Here is a 23,851-nt window from a genome sequence, read left to right on the forward strand (position 1 = left end):
AGGGTGAAAGGAAAGCTCCGTTGCAGGGTTACAGACTTGCCAGAATATTTCAAGTAAGGTATCAGGTACCTTTATCAGCTAGGTTGTCCGGGGAAAGCTGCAATTGGTAACCAGTTTTCACAACAGCCAATATGAACTCCCTCGTGAATATATGGTTAGCGTGCGCACCTTTGGTGCGGGAGACCCGGGTTGGATTCTTGGTGGAAGCTCATGTCGTTCGGATCCCGCGTTAAGCTGTAGGTCTACGTCTTATATAACCTCGGTGCTGAACGGGACGCTCAACTCCAAATCAATCAACCACAGCTAATAGAGCGCAATGGAAATACTGAGCCACGGAGATGGTGTGACACTCTTTAAGCTTTCGGCATAGTGTCAGCTCAGATCAGTCATACTTGGCTCAATTTTCACGTAGACGACGAATCGTTCTTTGCTCACTTATGCAGAAGCCGAATATATGTTTGGTCAAAATTCAGTCATTCAGCATGAACCATTAGGTAGCCATAATTGTAACCATTAGGTAGGGTAAATATTCCGTTGGCGTGGGGATACGATTTGGCTCATGATGCAATGTTGACTCATGAAATGTATAAGTAATATTAAAAACTCAAAGCACATCGCCATATTAAAGAATAGCCTTCGTCCAATATTCACAGATGGGTTCACAAAATTATCTCTGTTTATGATTTCTTGTCTCACAGCGTACCAAAAACAAAGACAACATAAGTTTCAACGGGGCACTTACATAACCCAAAAAACTTATATGGGTTATGGTTGACTTAGTGAAATGACATGTTCCAAAATCTGCTTCCCCGAAAGAGTTCGCGTGCTGAGTGGGCCAAAATTTAGGTCAAGCCAATTTTGAATCATTCCACGCCCAATCAGGCTAAGCCTTTAAAGAAAGAAAGTTGAGGAATAACTATTTTCTTTTTTCTTAAGTTAATAATAAAACCTTACTTTTTTAGAAAGTATTGAATCTCAATTGTGAAGCTTATATGTACGTTCTGAAACACTTCTTACAGTTTTTATATGAATTATTCTTAGCAAACTTGAAAAATTTCCCATTCCAAACTGGTTCAAGAGAGTAGTGTCCCATTTTTATTGCAAACCTATTATTAGAGCATTAACTATCGGTTCGTTTTGTAATGAAAAACACGATATCTTACCGCTTTACTCACCTCAGGACTCTCAGACCGTTAACCTCAAATTACATAATTCTTCTAGTGCATAATATTTAGACAATCTGATTAGTCACCTACCTACTCCTGAATTCTCTTTCTTTCTTTAAATCCCACGTTTATACCGTACACCGAGACTAAAAGAGACTGTGATGAGATGGATGGTAATGGTAGAATGAAGAAAATGGGCGGAAAAGGAACAAACTTGAGAAAGTCCACGCACACGGTGTTTGTCCACAACAAAGCCCAATTAGCGGGAGCTCGTCCGTTTGTTGTTGCTAAAGCTGCACTGTTATAGCCTAGCTTGTGATGTTAAGAGGTTAATGTTTAAAACTGGTAGACTATATTTATGTATGTTTCAACGAAATCGTAACAATGCGAAACATTTTGATCTTATGAACACGATCCGCTTCGGACAAGGGAATAAATGGTCCACACTTTGTTAACTAACCATCCTAATTCTGCGGTTGAAGGAATCCGGAAGTTCATCGGAGCAGAAATAAAACTTTAACTGAATTCTACACTGTGTCAAGTTAATTCACTCAGGATTGTTATTACCCACCACCCCAAGATCCCCTTTTATATTCTTCTTCCATGATTTATTTTTAAGAACATTTTTAACCTGCCACTTTAGATGGACTTCCTTTCTCGATTTCGTTCCTGTCTTTCAAACAACGAAAAACAAGTGCAATACTTAATTAAAATGTTACTGTTAACCATGTTCCGTAGTATCTTTACGTAACACCTGCCAACTCCCTACATACAATCTATTTATGACCAAAACATGTATATGAAAGCCATAGGAGTAGCACAGGAGGCAACGCTGCATGTGGTCTATGCACTGGTCTGAAAGCTCAGTGTGTAAAACTGTATTTTTAGCTTCATTTGATGTTTAATATTGCATGATACAAAAATATCATTGTGAAGTGAAAACATTGTCTTCAAATTCTAACGCTGATAATGTTCTTCGCTCAGCGTTCAGAACAACTGTCTCAGATTTAAGAGTACTATATTGAGCTTTCAACGGAATGCTAAAGACACATGTTACATCGAAAATTCTCTGGAAATATCAAATAAAAGAGAAAGCTGCAATCATACTTCTAATTAATATGTCTAAAATGTAGAGTTCATTCACTCGTTTACTTTCTATATTTACAAATAGTATATGCGCCACCATTAAGAGAATTTAAAAAAAATATATCAATAAATACAATTTGGTATTAATGGTTCATATTTTTCTTATAGAGTGTATAAATTAATAATAACCCACTATTCCAGGACAATAAAAACTATCAACTGCATCAGATTAGCTATGAACGACATACTTTTTAAAGCCATAAAAATTCGTTTATCTTGATTTTCTGGGAAACTACCCTTGAAAATTCACTTTCAAGCATATAATTTTGTTCATCTCGATTTGATCTATCAATTGATATATGTCTTATCTTTGGACAATAGTTTTGTTATACGAGTTGAACATAATTTTGAGCTATAATTCATTATTCATACTGTGCACTATCCTCTTGCTAATGTCACAACGAAATGCTTGATTAGTACATATTTCAAGATCAGTTACATGTTAACACTTGGCGTCATTATCGTACAGCGTAATTATTTTATTTTTTTTCCCTCAATTTTCTAGAAAACCTCACAGAGCTTTTACATTGATGCAATTCATTTTTGTTCTACACAGTGGGATCTATCGACTGGTATGTGTCTCATCTTTGGATTTTTTCTTTAAACGCTAATAATATTTGTAGAAATTAGAAATTCCTTGAATTGTTTACTTTCATTATACTTGATTAACATAGAACATAATTACTAACTAACTGATGGTTTCAACTAATGAAACTAACTAATTACTCTCGAAGTGCAAAATTAAGCTAAAAGAATTTACAAACGCTCAAACTGTAATTATTTACTGCTAACTCTAACGAGGTGTCACCGCCTCCATTTCTCAAGGATGTGTGGTCAATCTTTAATACCTTACAGACTACAAAAATAAATCCCTATAAGAAACTACTTTGTTGTTCTATACAAATTTCTTTCTTTCTTTCTTTCTTTTTTTATATTCGAACTATGTTGTTTTCTAATTACATGTTAAGTTGCTCTCTAATATTAAAAATAGCTCTCATATTAATATTTCCGCGGTCTTCAATCAACATTATTAATAGATTCCCACAAAGATATCTGATGATCAACTAATATCTTCAATACTTTGCTGTACTTTAAGAGGGGCGAAGAACACTTTCAGCTCCGCAAGAAATTGTACTGCTTACACTGTATTCCGTAACTGTGGCCCCATGCGAGCGGTCTCGGGTTTCACACCCAGTGGGACACTCGTTCGGAAAGATTTAATAGCTTTTTCAGGCTAGCTATCCTGAATGAGGATTTTCCTGGGTTTTCCTCATTCACACTAGGCAAATGCCTGGATAATATATAAATAAAATAATCTGATAATATGGCCTAACTCATTTGTCTTTAAAAAATGTAGAAGAGGTAGTTTATTCTTGGGGCTGAGTTTTTTTCTCGGGCAATTTTCTCAAAAAAACGACTCAGGTGATTTTGTTCACATTTCATAAAGAAACATTTCACTAATAACCTAACCTGACAATGTGGCATAACTCATTTGTCCTGAATAAATGTACGAGGAATGGTTTATTCTTGGGGTGAGTTTCATTTTCGGACTATTTTCTCAAAAAACGACTCAGGCGATTTCGTTCATATTTATTTTTGAGGTTGAGTTTTTCCGGATGATTTCCTCAAAAATGAATCAGGGAATATTTTTCATTACGAATAAATTCACAAGAGGTACTTTACTCTTGGGATGAATTTCTTTTCAGACTACAATCTCGAAAACGACTCATGTGATCTTGTTCATACTTCATAAATAAATATTTTTATTAAGATTCCTATAATACTTCCTAAATAATTTCCATGAGAATAATCCCAAGAAGTAGTTTACACTTAGGATAAGTTGCTGATAGCTTTGTAAAATATGACTTCTGCAACTTTGTTATTTTACACACAAATATTACATTAATAAAAGTAAACACTGAATTATTTTCTTTGTATTTTACAAAAAGAAAATGTATTTTATTCTATAAAAATTACCTTATAACAAATTTGGTGAGGAGATAAATACCAACCTATTATTGTTTCTACCAAAAAACATTACAATATAATGATGATCGAGAATACCTTTGATTTGAAGTTTCAACTCTCTTTTAAAAGTACGAAACTACTGTTTTCGTAGATTATTTTTAGCTTTCTAAATTTAGTGAAAGGAAAATTCTCCTGTTTTGTTTACTAAACTATCCAAAGGTATTTTGTAACCTTCTGTAAGGTCTATTTAGAACATTCTCTTTTTAAATAATACAGTGAAACCTCCCTTAACGGACACCTCTCAATAACAGACACCTCTATAATACGGACAGATTTTTTTTGTCCCGGCAAAAATATATGTTCTCTTACGGAACAAAACCTCCCTTTTACGGACACTCTCAGATACGGACGCGGACAGTCCTTTTTTTTTTTTCAAACGTTTCAATAACCTCTTCATAACGGACAGGAATTGTTCTCGGTTCTGCGATATATTACAGTCTTTTCTCCATAAGTGTATCTCTCATGAGTGAACCATCAAACAGAACAGCTGAACTTGCATTTTTTCCCCGCAATAAACTGCTTTCTGGCGGAAATCCTAGAAAATTTTGAATAGGCAATAACACTCATGCAGGGTTAGTCGTAAGGCCAGGAATTCTATGCGAAAGATCTTCCCTTCCCTAACAAATTTAATCCTTTTCGTCTGGACTTGCATCTTTACCGACAGTTTCATAGATAAAACAAACATTGTTTTTTTTTTTTACGATAACATTTTCAACGAGCAATGTTTCCTCTCTTACTTTTTCGGAAAAAAATTTTTTTTTCTTTTACTCATGATACTGGAACAAGTGTTAGAGTTTTCCCGGCTTCCTTTTTCATTTTCTCTAAAAGGATATTCTTTGTGATTGGGCCTGGGTCAATAAACATATGCACCCCCAATAGCTTGCCTTTTCATCCATTCTGTCAACGAAGATGCCGCGCCAGTACACAAACACACACACACATGTTTCTTCTGCAATGGTACTGAGGATTTTTAGAGGACACTTGCTAATGAGTTTTATTACCGTTGTAGGGGAAAAAGCATGCCTTTTTCGTTAAACATTGCCCAGCAATAATATGATTTAACAGAAATGAATTTCTCCTTCATTTCTCCCAGTAATTCAAGTGTGTACTAAATAAGAGTATTTTCATATTGAATTTTACGTATTTACGCTAATACAAAATGTATTTACTATATATTACAGCATACAATTACCGTTATGAGAAATTAAACTTCTGTAACCTCTCTATAACGGACACCTCTCAGTAACGGACAAAACTTCATGTCCCATTGGTGTCCGCTACTGAGATGTTTCACTGTATATACATATAATACCAAATATAAAATTTACTTGAAATATGGAATTTACATAGATTTTTTATCGACTTTTTTCACTTTTTGTTTTAAGATATGTACTAGCACCAAGGCATGTCTTATACACTAAATTTATTAACTCAATCGGAAGGCTGCGAAAATAGATCCTGGAAATAGATTGCTGCGAGAAGCATTTTCTTGCGACAAAATTGAACTGGATGGTGCGACGTCAAAGATTATATTATTCCGATGTTAAATATGGGATATGGGGTAGTTTTTGCTCACTATTCCCAACGACGCGGTAGATTCGTAGTGTCGGTGTAAAATTATTCCTTTCGGTGACATCTAACATCGTTTACACTTAGTGAACACCGTGTCACTGTTCAAGAAACCTAGAAGTGTCATTGAGACAAAAATAAATAAATAATCAGTGGATTCTCAGAAAGCTTAGTTCATACAGCTCAATGAATAGTATTTCATATAGGTCATTCTTCCCCACCTTCGGTACTTCTATATACAACACAAACTAACAAAAAAAAAAAAAAAAAAAAATCCGGACTCCCCCCCTATTATTATGCTATACATTTAGTTCCTTCACTTTCAACATGTGCTGCAAATCAATTCTGAACTTAACATAATGCCCGACAAGATTTTTTTTTTTTTTAATTTATTTTCATTTTTGATAGTATTGGATGTATGGAATATCACACCGGTTACTTTCTCATTAATAACAAGGTATAAAATCTAATTTCATATAATCCGACACAGCAAGAAATAGCACATTACTTTTTTTCTTTCAACTGTTAGCCAATATTTTTGTTTTAAATGTTTAGCAATACATACTACTCTGCAACCTTATTACATATAGTAAAATCACGTTACGACTAAGTAAACAGAATCTATAACTCAATATAGTATATCTTCAAGTTTATCCTATCCAATAAATGTGGGGTCAACAAACGTAGAAGTTACAAATTTTGACCTAATAATTCAATCGCAATAAACACATTCGGAATATTTATATGTTCCGATTTATGTTCATAATGAAGTTTTAAACACTTGCACCAACTGCACTAGGGAAATGCGAAAACATAACAACCTCACATAAAAACTGTATATGAAATTTTTAGTAGCTGTTTTGTATTGCTATACAATTTATTCCTGAACACATGATCTTCGATTTCTACAGAAATATTTTAAACACAGCAGATATATTATTTTAAAACTACACAACTACCACGCTTACACAAAACAGACATGTACTTTTCTTTTATAATAAATAGATAAGAGACAAGAGCCCGTTTACAAAATTCCATTACTACTAAAAGGAATCGTTATTGAAGTATAATTTATAAGAAGCTCCTTCTTCCAAAGATGTTCATTTTTCAACGTCTGGGCACTATCTCCGTACACACTGTTCTTAAAATTCGAATATTTACCTATTTATTTCAAAAACATTATATAAGAACTCAAGTTATAACCGAATAAAATGAGAAAACAAAAGCTTTTGTAAAGAAGCTTTCAAACTCTCTATCCATTATTTCCCTGCTTTTGGTAGTATATACAAACTATACTTATACCAAACGAGCGTCCACTTAGCTGTATTTCAAGTAAGATATAACTCATCTTTCTACTTTAATTAGGGTTGGGTTATATGCGTCTTAATAAAAGTCTACATTTTGTCAGAGGGAAGGGGGGGAATCTTATAAGGAGCGGAAAAGTTAAATATATTTTTCTTCCAAACCAATGGTGGTCAAGTAATGTTGCGAAAATTTGCATAGGCACTTATTTTGACATGCTAAATACAAAGAAGAGAAAGTTTTTTTCTGCCCCTATCAGAACGACTGTTTGTGAACCTGGGACGAGGATGATACTGCAAAAAGTGCAGTGGTAGGCTGCTTCGACTGTCTGGCCGTGACATACAGAATAGTGCAAGATTATCCTATGGATGTCACAATGATGCCACAATGAACATAACACTCATACCATATTTTTTTACTAGACGCATTGTTCTTGGATGAGGAAATCAAGGATGCTTCCTTATTAGATTGCCGCTTGAAGCGTGATTCACACCTGCGACCCCATCCAAGAAAGTCATAGCGCTTTCTCTCGTAGCGATTATAGCAAGTCCTGTGTAATTACATAATGTTGTCCTTTTGCACCTCGGTAATTTAATAGTGTATCCACTCCGCGGCTAACTCTCGCGCTGTCTATTTTCGGTCCACTTTCAACGAAGAAGAAATAAGGATATCGTGTGGTTGTTAGTTTGGGGTCATCTTGGGTGAGGGTTTTCGTGAACAGCATCCATGCCGCCCTAAAACACTTTCACTCCTGCGCCACTGCTCTAATTAACAATGCTTCTTCACCACGTGATTCATGAAGATCCTGAAAACAGTCTTGTGCACTACGAGAACATCTCACTTCAAATGTTATTTGAACGTAGTTCCACTTTTGTAAATATGTCGTTAAGACACTTAAAACATTCCCTTTCACTTCATGAAACTACAGTATTCAAATAAATTAAGATACAACCGTTCCCATTCCCCATATTTGCTCGTCCACTTTTTCGTTATCATTTATCGAATACCGGTGGGTATCTGATTCATGCCTCTCATGTGAGAGGCTACTTTCATCCAGCCTCTGTAAATTACCCAGAGGATTCAGAAACAAGTTCGTATTTGTCAAGATTCACAGCTCCAACTGTTACCTGTACTCCTACAGGTATAACACCTGTTTTGTTCTGCGCAATACTTACAATACAAAACAGTCAACTGAATTAACCTCACAATGGTAAGCCGAAAATACTTTGAGAGTATTCTGTTGGTCTAAATTACATTCCATCATACCTTGTTCGTAAGTTGTACCCAGTAACTGAAATTGACAGGCTTCGCACATACTATTTTTGTATTTTTTTAAATAGTATCTCATAGAATTTTTGTATTTTTTAAAATAAAATAATATCTCGCATAGAATTTTTGTATTTTTTAAAAAAATATATCTTTCAAAAGCAATTTGTCTTGATTCCTGTTAAGTCTTAAATAAGCAACATAAACATAATGCAAAAGATAATGAAATGAAAAATATTTTGAAACTAAAGAAACCTAGAGCAACAATATAACGATAAAACATTTAACAAAAATTACATTTAACGATGATTAACTAACAAAATGAACACATACATATGATCAGCGGATGTCTGTCCCAGTGACTGGATAAGTTGTGGAACCAGCGCATCATCACGCACACTCAGAAGTCGCTGAGCTTCTTCGGCAACTCGTGGGTGGAACAGCAGTGATTTGTTACTTAATGTTTGCGGCAGTGGTGACGGTAGAGGCATTTCTGGCAACACTGTAAATATATAAAATAAACATAATGAATATATATTATTCATAAATACGGTTAATCAATGAATTTGTAAGTTTCTACATTCACATAGGAACTTTATAAATATACACATTCACCTCGGAATACAAACAAATTGGTTGGTTTGGGACGATGTGGTATTACATGAAAGCTCACAATTAAATCATCAGACATAATGTTCACTGACAAGCACATTAAGAGAATATACATACCTAGTGTTCAACGTTAACGAACACTAAATGTGACATCAAAAATAGTTGAGACTTGTAATTTTGACGAGTTTCATGTGGACCTTACGAAGTAAGCCTACTGTCTGATAAAAGTAATTTCATTTCTGCAAAACTTCATACATATACAACAGAACCAAACTGCTCGGTTTTACTTAGTTCGGACTTTTCATAATCGCATTCCCACCAAAATTCGCATAGTTTTTCTGCTACTTGCGATTTCGTATAAAGCATATTCGTTTAGAGCATAACCTTGCTCTAAACCTACATCGATTATACGGTTCAAACACTCCATAAACGTAGTTCATCAATGGGAGTGCGAGCATCTTACCACGAAGCCACAATCTACCTAACATCGATCATTAACGCTGGCTCCCCAGCTATTCATTCAGACAGATTACTCCTAAGTTTTTGATTATGTTGACGTAAATGTGTGAAGTCTTGATAGCAAAGATACTTTTCGTACTATGGGAGGGATTCATTGTGTCGAAACTCAGATAACAGTTGAAAGAACTCCAAGTGAGTCTTTTATTAACACCACAACTGTCCGGGAGAACTTATATCCAAAGAAAAAAGAGAAATACACGTCTTTCTTCAACGGTGAATTTCAACAAGTAAGATCTCTTACGAACCAGTCCTCACAATATACGTTTCCTCTCAACCCTATATGTCTTGTTGGATTACATCCGCAGCCGAGATGGAGTGGACTATGTCCAACCACATATATTATGACTATATTGCAATTGATCAAAGGAGAAAATAAAGCCAGTTGTAGTGGCTGATGGATTTCTTATTTATTATGCTCTTTGTACTTACTTAAATGTTATTCAAAACTGTAGCAACTACAGGTACACTAAGTATTCACTGAATTACGATCACCTACCTAATACTTTATTGGTCAACTTTTGCTCATAGAACGGCCCGAACACGGCGTGGCATGAATTCTGGTAGTTGCTGATATGTTTCAACAGGGATCTGACACCATATACTCCTGACGGCATCCCACAATGAGCCCACAGATGTTGGTGCAGGAGTCACGGTGCGAAGAGCTCGATCCGCAACATCCCATAAATGTTCTATAGGATTAAGATCCGGTGACTTAGGGGGCCAATTCATACACTGCAGCTCCGTGAAATGTTCCTTAAGCCAAGCAAATGCAGTCCTGGCTTGGTTGCACAATGCATTGCCGTCCTGGAAAATGCCGTCTTCGTGTAGGTGGAAGTGTTGTATTATAGGGATACGTGATTCTCTAACACCTGCAGGTACACAACAGATGTCTCGCAGTGGCCCATGCACAACAACGATCCCAGACCATGACAACAGAAGCATCCCCAAATCATAGATCCGCCCCAACGTGCCTGTACGGTACGCACCATACAGGAGGAATCCATATCTTTGTGCTGTTGACGCCACACATGGTCTCGCCCGTCCGAGAGGAGTAGCACAAATCGCAATTTATAGGACAAATACACCCTTTTTCAATTATGCATGGTCCAATTAGCGTGTTCCTATGCCTGAGCGCAATGAAGTCTGCGGTGACGAGAGGTAAGGAGTGGGTGACAAGTGTGTAGTCGCTGTAGAACTGCATGCGTGTCAGCGTACGCCGTATAGTTGCGTGGGATATGGATATTGTGCATCCACCATTGTATTGGTCACGTAATTCTCAAACACTGATGGTTCGTTTTGCTGTCACAAGCTGTTTGACGTGACGCTTGCCCCAAGTTTTGAACTTCCGTACGCCTTCATAGTTCCGTCTCTTGGAGACCGATACTCCATTTTCTTCCTCCTCCTTGTACACAGGAACGGGGGCATCCGACAACTATTGCTGTCTGGGTTATTGACGCATCTATTGCTCGGGTACCCATAATCATGCCCTATTAAAATGCGGATAAATCCTGCCTACTTCCCGTTATAACAATGTGCTGTCTACCAACATGTAACTTCGAGTGTGTTCTTTCTCTGCAATACTACCAGTCGGAGTGGTCATATAGTAAGCTTGGCTGCTGTTCACACTTTCTTGTGTGGAGGGGTGGTCGGAATTCAATGATCACCCAGTGTACATTGTAAGCACACACGGAAGAAATATCACTGTCGTTTTTGACCGTTATCGTGAATTGAGTTGAAAACAAACTGTCACTCGTCGTTGCATATATCGATACTGATTAAATAGGAATAGCATAATTGCTAGAAGTCAAAGTAGACAAGAAAATAAGAAAAAAGACAATAAGAAAAAAATTGAATGGCTGTCATCAGCGAAATAAAATGTTACTCCGCTTACTCTGTTACCGCGACGGGTGGCATTTCTGTGTGTTATGGGGACGCTATTGTTGAGGACAAGCTTGAGCTTACAGTTAACAGCAATCAACAGCGCCAAATTGAAACATGACACAAGAAGAGGTAAGTAAATTGAGTGTGATCAGGTAAAGGACTCTACAAGAATTTTAGTGTTAACACAAGACAAGAAGGTTTTCTCGTCTCGTTTTGTAAATTTGTGTACAAAATTTATGCCTGATTTTCTTCTTAATTTTATCTAGGAGTTAGTATCCTCTCGTGTCACGAGAAGTCCACGAAGGATGTGATGTAACAACATCCAGACCATATTTATTATTAAAGTATATTGTGTAATGACTTATACATCTTTAAACATTGGCAAATGCCCTTCGTTGTGTTCTTATTACCACTTTATCAATTTATACTGCTTTTTCTGAATCATGCAAGCAACACTAGAACAGTGTTTGAGATCTTAACATTTGAATGAACTAGTGCTGCCCATAAGACTGAAGAAAATTCTAGTCCCTCTCGTCTCGTGGGCAACACTAAAGAGAATCAGACAGTTGAGAAATGTTAACATTTAGAGCACTGACTAACAAAGCAACTGATGTTGAGGTTAGACGGTATTTTTCAGGTATGGCATGGCATTCTACGCCCTCTGGCACTGGTGGCCACAGCGGTGACCTACTTGTCCCACCCAACACACACCTCTGCTTTCTTATTTGCATCATGATTCAGTTAACAAAAGAAATAAGCCAGGCTAACATTTTGAGTTTAATGTCCAACGATTTTTCTGCATTTAAAATGGAACGAAATAAGAGGATGAAGAGATACGAGTAGGATCGTTGGACATAAGAATCATGATCAGAGGGAGGAAGACCAGCTGAAAATGGGACAAATAAAAGAAAACTAGAGTTGGATATAAAACTACCTACAATAGACCAAGTAAACGGAAAAGAAACCGAGTAGGAATTATATTTTCTTGCGATATTACGGGGTAAACTATAGAAGTTTGATGCAAGCGTGACGGCGATACTAGTTAAATTCGACGTATGAATAATAATCGTAAGCACATATACCTAAGTGCGAAGAACAAACGAAGAAAATTAGGATTTTTGGAACCTAATGAAGAAAAAGATGTGACTAATAGCAGAAGAAAGAGGAATCATAGAAGGAGACATTAATTGCAACATAGGGAGCCAAAAAACAGAGAGAGAGAGGGGGACAGAACAGGAAGATCCACGGAGGATTTGCATGTTGAATCATAGACACAAAGATAATTTTGCAGTTGTATCTGAAGTAGTACTGGCGAGGTCATTCTTTGATAAGAACCCGCGTTATCATTTGACGTACCGGAGTGGCAGAAACGTTTCACACATACAGTACAACAGAACACGTACGACAGGTGGAGAATTGCAAGATTACTCTCGGATACCACACAGCAACTGAAGCGTTGTGTACTATGCTGGACATATTAATCATGGCCAGAGACGGATATATTAATCAAGAGCAGAGAGAGTACATCAACAAAAAAAAACATTACTAAAAAATCAGACGGTTTAAATTGAAGGCGGAAGAATGTGTTAATAAATTGTTTTAAACAATATGTTTACAGAACCTGAAATCGTATACAAGTGGTAAAATAATAATAATAATAATAATAATAATAATAATAATAATAATAATAATAATATCAGAACTTATGGACAAGAAGTAACATAAAGTACTTTTTGCGAAGTACATGACAGACAAGTATAATTGAAGATTATTGCGCGCAGTGGGCCTTTGTGAAAAATGGAAAAGCTGACAGGAAAACAACGAAGAAAGTTGACAGAAACAAGAATATCGTGAAAACCGGAGTATCTTGAAAAAACACAAGAAAACGATAATCCTATTGTTTCAGATCTCATGGCCTGGAATCGTCCTGTAATTCTTTTTATCAGGGGTTTGAGTGCTCAAACTATCACGGTCATAAGTAAAAATCTTTTAAAGTTATTAATTCAGAATACCGAAACGTTATCTTACGAGTAGATTAGTTTTTTTTTTCTCTCAAGAATATATATTTTCCAATTACGTTATTATATTATACATATCAGATAACTGTAAAATGAGAAACTTTTTTTATTACTGCCATCGGAATCAACGTGACAAAACGTGAAGTATCTAATAAAGTGGAGTATCCGCAACACACTATCAGTGTCCAGAGGCAAACTGGATCGCTCCGTAATGAATTAACACAGGGCAGTTCGAGATATATATACGGATCCGCAGTACTAAGAAGTACGTATAATCAGGATCATATAACTAAGCATAAATGATCTTGACCATGTAACGGTACAGGTGGTAATGCTAAAGAAATTCAGGAAAGCGAACGACCATCATTGATATTGTTCCCAAAAGAAGGAAAAGCTATAGTATTGTGTACATCGGACAGAAAACTTTCTTGTAAATGTATAGCAGAACCTATTTAAGTAAATCACCAAATGCATATTAGAAAGAAATGTCTAGAGGGGTAGTATTCTGAAGATGTTCAACACTTTATCAAGATTTTGAAACCGTAATGCAACATTCAAATAAATGTGTGCAATTAAAGTAAAGGATCCACATATGTTATTTCTTTCTTTCTTTCGAAAATCTTTGAGTTTTACGTCCCACGGTTAGGCCGGTTAGGCTAAAGGAGACGATGATGATGAGAAATGAATGAAATGGTGGAATGAAGAAAGGAAGTGGGAGGAAACGGGAGAACCCCGAGAAAACTTTCTTTCTTTCGAGTAGCACACGTATCTTCGGCGTGGAAGGCCCGGGTTCGATTCCAGATGATAGTTCATCTGGATCAGATACCACGCCAAGCTTTAGGTTCGTGTTTCATATATACTTGCTACTGAAAAGGACGATAAAATAAAATGAAACTCCCAAAGCTTTTCTCCTTATTTCAAAATTTTCAGATAGGCTCTCATTTTCACGGTGTCTCAGCCACTCCAAGGTTTCTTGAATTTGAAATACCGCGTGTTGGAATTTAGCTTTTCCAATATCTTAGGCAGCCCTAGTCTTGAAACTACCGTATACACTTTTCACCACAGGTCCATAGAGCTTATTCTCTTATTTTGATGTGAGGAATCACTTTTTATGGTTTGTCGGTATAAATCATTAACAACGGGAGAATATGATAATACACTATCCCAATACAATATTCTTGAGTAAGAGTAACAGACTGGGAGTGTGTGTGTTAGAGTGCAAAATTCTATATGCGCCCATCGGTGTCTAAATTCATAAGAAATCTGCAATGACAGAAAATATAAGATAGAAAACATGCAAACACAGTGAACAAAGCATTGATATATAATTGGTAACATAATGGAATATTAATCTTATTTTGTTGGAGCTACGAGGGAAGGGTAAAGTCAGCCCTAAGTTATATTTAGATTAAAATAAGAGACGAATTGACATTTGGAGGAGTATGTGTTGTCCTGTTACGACACTGTGTGTATTCCGCTTTGCTCTCCCCGCTCCGATTGCCAAACATTTCAGAACATGTGTCACAAGGCGGAAACATTGTAATGCTGTTGTCTCTTTCTACAGAAAACCTCCACTTGTAACTAACACCACGAGGTTTATGATTAGCCCCTCTTCCGGCGACCACAATAATCCCGTGACGCAGCTTCTCTTCTCAACACAAATTTCTACGTGTTTTCAACTGTCAATTGAACTGGAAACGAAAAATGAGTTTAGTGACAATACGCAAGGGACAAACACAATGCGAGTAGGGCATGGAGGTGAGGAAACATGAAAACTTTATAGAGATTATTCGGTGGTCATCTCCAAGCAGTGTTGGTAAGTCTGCTAGTAGGACAAAGTCAGCTCAAAGCTGAGCATGGAGAAAACAATCCACAAGCAGATGTTAAATAACTCTGCCTAGCTCCACAGGCCGCACACAATGGTGGGTCTTCGGGGCCACGAACTAGAAACCCATGTGTTATGTGTGAATGCCCGATGCGAAGTAGTTTTAGAATTCGTTCCTCCTGTCGAGATCTTCAGCTGGTCCTTCAGACATCAAGTGCACGTTTAAGTGTATGTAATTTATTGTTGACAGCGTGGTCCAGTTTGATTTGCCAGCGCTGATGCAACTCAGCATTGAATAGCGAACGCAGATCTGTGCTGGGCATGGAGAGATGGAAGCTCCTTTTGCTGCACGGTCTGCCTCTTCATTGCCAACTATGCCAACACGGCTCAGAACCTAGCAGAGTTGTACCTCACATCCCTGTGCTAATAATCTATAACATGACAAGAGGATTTGCTGGCTATAAATTGTTTTCTTTTCACATCAAGGAGGTTACTCACAGTCAGAGCACTTCAAGAGTCACAACAGATCAAGATCCTACATATATATGACATGTAGAGACACAACGTAAAATTTGTAAAACTGTAACCAGTCCAACAGTGAATGTCGAAGAAATTACCTATAAATTTAAACAGTAATTATGTGTTGAAAAAAACGTAATAAATAAATAAATAAAATACATCCAACAGATTCAGTACCATTGGAAATATCAGTAAAAAGGACAATAAAGTCTTGAAACTGCTGTAAGAGGAAGCAAAGATCTTGTTGAAATTCGTGAGGGCTGGTGCTTGGCTCCTTGTATTGGGTCAGATAGAAGGAAATAGCTGGTCGAAGGGGAGTAAGTAGAAAACCCAACTAAAGGGGAAACGTCGACGGCAAGGTCATCCAAAAGTTTCAAAGCATGAATTCCAACAGGCCTAATAGCGTTGGGTCGTGCCTGATAACGGTAGCGCTCTTCAGCTTCCAGTGCAAAACATGAAGGGTGGTGAAGCATGAGCAATATAGTACAGCAATGACGACGCTGAGTTAAAGATTTCTCGTGCGCTTCAACATACAAGTTGAGAATAAAACGGGCATGGAATGTACCACTCGCCAAACATATGTCAAGATAATGCACAGTGTCTAGTTAGCGTAACTTGGTAAGTCTGGTGGATCCATGAACAATGCATCCATAATTCAACTTTGAGCGGATTAGGAGCGATACAGAAGTTGAAGGATAATACGATCAGCTCTCCAATAAATATAGGACAACACTTTTAGAAGATTGAGAGCTCGTAGACAGCGATATTCTAACTCTCGTAGACCGACAGAAGGCCTAGAAGTCGGACGTTGTCAACAAGACAAGCGTGTATAGCTCACGTCAGGCAAAGACCTGGATGACATGCGAGCTCCTTCGTGGATGAGTGGTTAGCATACGCGCCTTCGGCGCGGGAGACCCGGGTTTGATTCCCGGCGGGAGCTCATGTGGTTCGGATTCCACGGTAATCAGTAGGTCCAAGTCTCATATAGCTTCGCTGCTAAAAAGGGACGTTAAACTCAAAATCAACTCAACTCAACTGGATGACATGCGCAGTTGCATAAGCGACAAGTGGACATCCTTGTCGATGTAGAAAGTAATCAAGTAGTCGTTGGACAACGTAAACGCCTCTTTAGAATGTGTTGCAGTTGTACAGCAGCGAGGAGATCAAAAGAGCGGCAATAAATTGCAAGGTAGTCTACATACAACACTCCATGAATGGGAGGCTTAAGATATTGAATTGTGGAACGCAGTTTTCGTGCAAGAAGTGATCAGAGAGTAAGGATCCTAATCGGACTCGGAAGTATCGATCTCCAAGAAAGTAGTGTAGAAAGCGGCTTCGTACTCGCCAATGAAGTAGCTACTGTAAAATTCCATAACGTTAAATGGCGTCGCAAGCCTTCAGAAAATGGAAGATGGCAAAGCTCCTGGATTGCACTCAAAATGAACAAGGATTATAAAGGTCTAAAACATGTTGTCTGCCAGTGGCAACAAGATTGCGAAGTACAGCGTAATGAATGGAGTCTGGCTCTTGCTCAGTGTTTTTAATGCTAGACAGCAGTAGTAAGTTCAGCACCAACAAAATACTCTGGCATCAAAGTAGAGAACCTCTAACCTAGTAGGCATTTTCGAGTAAAAGTTGGCATACAGCATTTTCGCAAAGTTCAATGTCTACATAATACAGATCCACCGTATGCCACCGGGTTTACTTCTCCATTGTTTTGTAATGTTCATCAGAAAAAAATGTAGGCACTACGTAATCTTTTGTGTATCGAGATTGATAGGTACACTCATGTCCAAAATTATTGTCGCATGTCTATAAATATGTTGTTCTAGGAATACAATTTCATAGCCAATTCGCCCGTGGCAAATTTCGTCAAAAGAAAAGTAAATAAGAACAATAAAACGAAAATAAAACTTGCTTGTCTATTTAGCAACATTTTATTTTACTCATTTGAATTTTCGTATTTATAATTATTTTCCTATTAAATTTACCACAAATTAACATTTCCCGATTATACACCTAGTATCAGTATTAAAAGCACCCTGCAAAATCATTACCAAATTATATTTTTACGAAAAGACAGTTATAGATGTGCGACAATGATTTTGGGCATGAGTGTACATTGCAGAGTTATATGAAAATCGCTAGATGGCAGAAGACGTAGAACTTAAAGTTCATTGAAACTAACATTATTCACAAGAGTTTTCTATTAAGGCTGTTGCTACCTCTTCGCTGAGTCGAGTTTTTCCCTATCTAATAACATTGGAACTTTTTTCGTGTTTTTCTCAGCAACCAATGAACAAATCCTTACAAAAATTTGCATGGAGTCAGGTCGATAATAAAGGATTCATTATATGAGCTTATAATTTTACTAAAAGCCTCCAATTAAATTATTCATTCCCCCCTTTTTTTCATGTGAAGATTTGCAACAACGCATTGACGACACTGCGTTCTCTCTTCTAGCAGGTTGCGACGAGTAACTGAGGGTTACTTTGAAGTTTCAACATTGTCCACAGCTGTGAGGGGACCCTTTTCAACAATGACATATTTATGGCATTTCAGTGAGGAGGCGTTGGAGTACGTTTTCTTTGCTGAAAGCAGAAAAAAATAAACACAGCGAGAACAGATCCATTCTTCTTTACATTAGCTTTTTCCCCCGTCAAGTATAGACAGTTATAAGTAATTAGAAGCGAACTGTCTGTATTGAATAAAGATACTTTTAATGTATACGAAAGCGAATGTCACTTTATTATTATTATTATTATTATTATTATTATTATTATTACATTTTTCAAAACATGAAGAGACATACCTTTCTTGACTCCAGTGCCCATTTTATCTATATATGAGGTATTTATAATAAACTTCTATACTGCTAAAAGAAAAGCTACTTTTATAGTGACGTATTATTTGTATTTTATTTATTATATTTCAATTTAAAATAAAGTGTATCGTTTGTAACAACGAATAGTGCTCAAAACAGCACCTATTACCAGTCAACTATAGATTTAGTTCAAACATAATAATGGACAACAACACCAATATATTGTATACATTTAGACCCTATTGGATCAAAATATGCAATCTATTTCACACAAAAATTTTCTTGTAGGCCTTATATCTCGAGAACTACATATAACGTACCCAAACTATCACTTAACTTAGTATGATGTGCTTATTGCGTAAAAAATACAAAAACTCGATTTAAGGACCATTTAAAAATTTTGTGGGCCCTGATCCACAAAATTCAATATATTACATTCAATCAAAAATTTTCTTGTACGCCCCATATTTTGACAATTACAAAGTGTGTGGCCAAACCAAAACTAACAATTTACTCAGCATGATGTGCTTATTGCGTAAAAAAAAAAAAATATTCAGCTGCCATTCAAAAAATTTGTGGGCCCTGATCCAAAAAAATCAATTTCACCCATTCAAACATTTTCTTGTACGTCCCATATTTTGAGAACTACATATAGTATAGCCAAACCAAAAAGTAACAACTTAGCCCGCATGATGTGCTTATTCCGTAAAAAATACGAAAACTCGATTTAGGGCCCATTCAAAAATTTTGTGAACCCTGATCCAAAAAATTCAATATATTTCATACAATCAAACATTTTCTTGTAGCCTTATATCTGGAGAACTACAGGTAGTGTAGCCAAACCCAAACTAACAATTTACTCAGTATGATGTGCTAATTCCGTAGAAAATACGAAAACTCGATTTAGGAACCGTTGCTAACTTTTGTGGCCCCTGATCCAAAAACTAATTATTTGGCAAGATCGAAATATTTTTATGCATTTTTGGATCATTTTTAAAATTCTTAGTCAAGATCGCTATCTTTTGATCCATTTTTTGGATTATTCCTAAAATTCTTGTTTTTATATGTATTTTTATATTTATATATAAGGTGATACAAAGAAAATTTAGGGAATCAATTGATCTGATTGAAGATTTGTTTAAATCTATTTTATAGAATCTTTTAGATTTGTTAACTATATTCCTGTTAACTGCAGATTTTTTTAAAAAGATCTCTTTTTAATCTACATTTGTATTCTTTCTTTACTCACTCATGAAGTATATCTATAACTTTTGTCAATTTTTAAAGTTGCTTCTGAATAAGTTTCGAGAGTTGTCCGCAAAATTTCGTTAACATCTTATTTGAACTAACGTAACACTGTAATCTCACTTTAATTTACCATAGTATATTTTCTTTTTTTTCTTTCTTTCTTTTTTTCTTTTCTTTTTTTTTGCGTAAAAGTAACATTTGAAACCGAATTATTTCTTTAAAATTTATACATGAAATGGAAATTGTTTTTTAAAACAACTATGACATACTCATTGTATAAATAAATGTGAAATATTAGTGTTTGTTTGATTTATTTGTATTGATTGAAGTCAATACTTCGAATGTAACTTTGACCACTTATCAACAAAATTAAAAAGTCATAGACCAGTATAATTTAAGCAAGTTACTTACTTGATTTGAGACATAATTTTGGAGGGGAAGAGTAGAAATTTTACTGATAACATTTTTTTTATTTAACTTTTCCTGTATTTATGTTTAGCGTGGCCTTGTGAATTTTGTTTACTTTTTTTTCAATGTAGAAACTTACCTAGGGATTTTGGAGTATGCTCATAGATATTTAAATTGTGAATAGTGCTTCGGTGATATTTAGCATTTTGATTATACTGCTTGTTTATTATTTTTTAATAACTTCATTTACATAATGTTGTGGCTTGATGTAACGAAGTATTCCATCACATATTTTTATACTCATACGGTAGTGCTTTAGTTTAATATGTATGACAGTGACAAATTGGTGTACCTAAAAAAAAAAGCCCTATATTTTAAAATGAAGCATGAAAAAATAATGCATAAAATTAAAATTATTCTGTTAATATGTGTTGTACTATTTATATATATATATATATATATATATATATATATATATATATATATATATATATATATATATATATATATATATGTTGTAGCTATAGATGAAATTTCGCGTTCACCATCTGGAAAATAAATATTTCTTATTTAGAATGCGTAAGCTACAAGGTTATTATTAGCAGGTAACACTAATAAGTCACTATTCCCTGTTACCAAGAAATAAGTCCCTATTCATATTTCGTAAAGTAATAACCAAGAAAAGACGTTACCAAGAAAATGACGTTTGTATCTACATTAACACTACATATTTCATTATGTATAGATGTTTTTCTGTTTAGTAAAAGAATCCCTGGTATTACACTTAACTTTTCCTACAAATGTGCTCTGTTAGAAGGGTAATGTGTGGTCAGTTCTTCAGTTTCCCAGTTGCCTCACTATACTGAAACAACACCGAAAAATCTGTCATCATTAGGAATAGAATTCGACAGCATTCACGCTAAGAACACATTTGTGTAACAAAAAAGTTTATTTCTAAATTTCCTTCGTATGTGGTAAAAATGAAATTATTATTATTTAGCATAAACATTCTATACTACTATTCACAGTTTCAAATACATATACAGAGGCCGGTAGCCAGCCCAAAAATGTAGGGGGGCGGCTGAAGTTAGGGGAGCCCGATCCAACCATATCATAGTTTATCACCATATTATATTTCATTTGCAAGCCTACCGTGAAACGTTTAGGGAGGCCAGCGAAAATTTAGGGAGGCAAACCCCTAGATCCTCCTGAATACGGGTCTGCATATACATATATATAATTATTCCAAAATGCTATCTCCACTGGTTTACCTGTTTCCGTGAGGTTACAAAAGTCAAAGAGCGCTGGTGTTTTCAATGTGAAAACCCCACTGGTGTCGGCAGCGCGGCCAGTCTCTGGTCAAGGAAACACCGGCAAGGAGGAACCGATGTGATGACCACAAATTTTAACTAAATTACTAGTGCCAAGCCGCATTGATATTCCTTGCTCGTCACAATCTCTTGTGCCAAGAATTTCCTATAATAATAATAATAATAATAATAATAATAATAATAATAATAATAATAATAATAATAATAATAATAATAATAATAATAATAATAATAATAATAATATTATTATTATTATTATTATTATTATTATTATTATTATTACACACAGGAAATTTGAAAATAAAATGAAATCTGTAAGTTTTACGTCCCACAGATATGCCGGTTAGGCTAAAGGAGATAGTGATGATAAGTAATGAATGAAATGGTGGAATGAAGAAAGTGGGAGAAAACAGGAGAACCCTGAGAAAACCCATGCACACGATGTTTGTCCACCACAAAGTTCACTTAGCGCGAGCTGGGATCAAACCAAGGACCCCATGCAACTGAGATGAACGCTCTACCACTGAGCCACCGCGGCCCCCACACAGGAAATTTATCTGCTATCACAATCGTCTGCTAATTTATATTTGTATAACCAATCACCAGGTATAAGACTGAAATACATGAGACGCAAGAGGCATCTTGCTATGTTTGAAAGTAACCACAAGAACTCCGAATGAGACTAGACGAATATACTAAAAGCAATAGGTTTAGCAAAGAAAATAAAGAGCGCCCCCTCCTTCTCAGTGCCATAAATCTGTCCTCGAAAAGGACGAGAGGGCTAGAAAATTTCATTCCACAGATGTGATATGGACAGAGTTTAAAAACCTGTTTTAAATGGCTAGCCCGAATTTCCCTCACGCTGCTAATACAAACAGGGAGAAGCAGAGATCGCACTGTTGCAAATCTTCACATGAAAAAAAGGGGGGAATGAAAAACTTAATTGGAGGCTTTTAGTAAAATTATAAGCTCATATAACGAATTCTTTATTATCGACCTGACTCTATGCAAATTTTTATAAGGATTTGTTCATTGCTTGCTGAGAAAAACACGAAAAAAGTTCCAATGTTATTAGATAGGGGAAAACTCGACTCAGCGAAGAGGTAGCAACAGCCTTAACAAGGGCAAATAAAATATAAAATAAAAGAAAATAATTCAGATTTCTAATCTTAATCTTAACTATATATAAAACTACATGAGCTGACATAAATTAATGAGCACTTCCTGTAGAGCTACAATGATTAAAGTTCGCACGATTGTACCTTTCCGGAACTAACCGACATAAAAATTGCCAAAGATGATTATTTTTAATTTTTAGGGGGTCTAAAGAGGGGATGAAGAATTTCCCCATGTTATTTAAATTGACTTTTTTTTTTTTTTTTTGGACCTATAATCTCATATTTTAGGTACTTAGAATTTGAATAAAAACTTGAAATTCGGTATGCTTGTACGTTTTTGTTAGCACTACCTAAGTCGATCAGTAAAAATTAAAAAATCCAACTTTAGAGGGGTTTTATAGGAAACTGAAAAATCTTTTCAATGTTATTTATATGGGTCACCTTTTACATCCCCAAATTATTGGACACTTTCTGTAGGGCTACAATGATTGAATTTGACATGATTGTAGGTTTTCGAGACAAACCCACAGAAAAAGTGGCAAAAGTGAATATTTTTAATTTTTAGAGGGTCTAAAGAGGGAATGAAGAGTTTCCCCATGTTATTTAAATGGACTTTTTTTTTTTTTAGTTATAATCTCATATTTTAGGTACTTGGAATAAAATTTTGAAATTCGGTATGTTTATACGTTTTCGTTAGTGTTAACAAAGTAAATCGCTAAAAATAAGAAATTCCAACCGTAGAGTGGTTTTATGGGGAACTGAAAAATCTTTCCCATGTTATTTATATGGGACGTCTTCTACACCCCAAAATGTTTAGGCACTTCCGGCAGAATTAGAATGATGAAATGTCGTATGATTGTAGCCTTTCAGGACTAACCGACAGGAAAATTGCCAAAAGTGAATATTTTTAGTTTTTAAGTGGTTTAAAGGGGGGATGAAGAAATCCCAATGCTATTTAAATGGGTGTTTTGTTCGGATACAAAATCTTATCTTTTAGATAGTTGAAATAGAAAAAAAAAGGTTGAAATTTGGTATAATTGTGGATTAAAGAGGTGCGGAGCCGTAGGCCGA

General features: G+C 35.7%; 1 protein-coding gene across 4 annotated transcripts in view; it reads right to left on the reverse strand.

The window, feature by feature from the left end:
• The window catches only part of Nipped-B (Nipped-B cohesin loading factor), a 212,886-nt gene that overhangs the window by 110,108 nt on the left and 78,927 nt on the right, over window positions 1-23,851 (reverse strand). For all 4 annotated transcript variants that reach the window (XM_081762740.1, XM_081762741.1, XM_081762738.1 and 1 more), the window contains exon 3: window positions 8,811-8,979. In XM_081762740.1, the coding sequence (XP_081618866.1) occupies window positions 8,811-8,979 (169 nt within the window). The remainder of the gene's footprint in view (window positions 1-8,810; window positions 8,980-23,851) is intronic.

Source organism: Thermobia domestica, chromosome 6, assembly GCF_964235325.1.
Source record: "Thermobia domestica chromosome 6, izTheDome1.hap1.1, whole genome shotgun sequence".
Lineage (NCBI taxonomy): Eukaryota > Metazoa > Arthropoda > Insecta > Zygentoma > Lepismatidae > Thermobia > Thermobia domestica.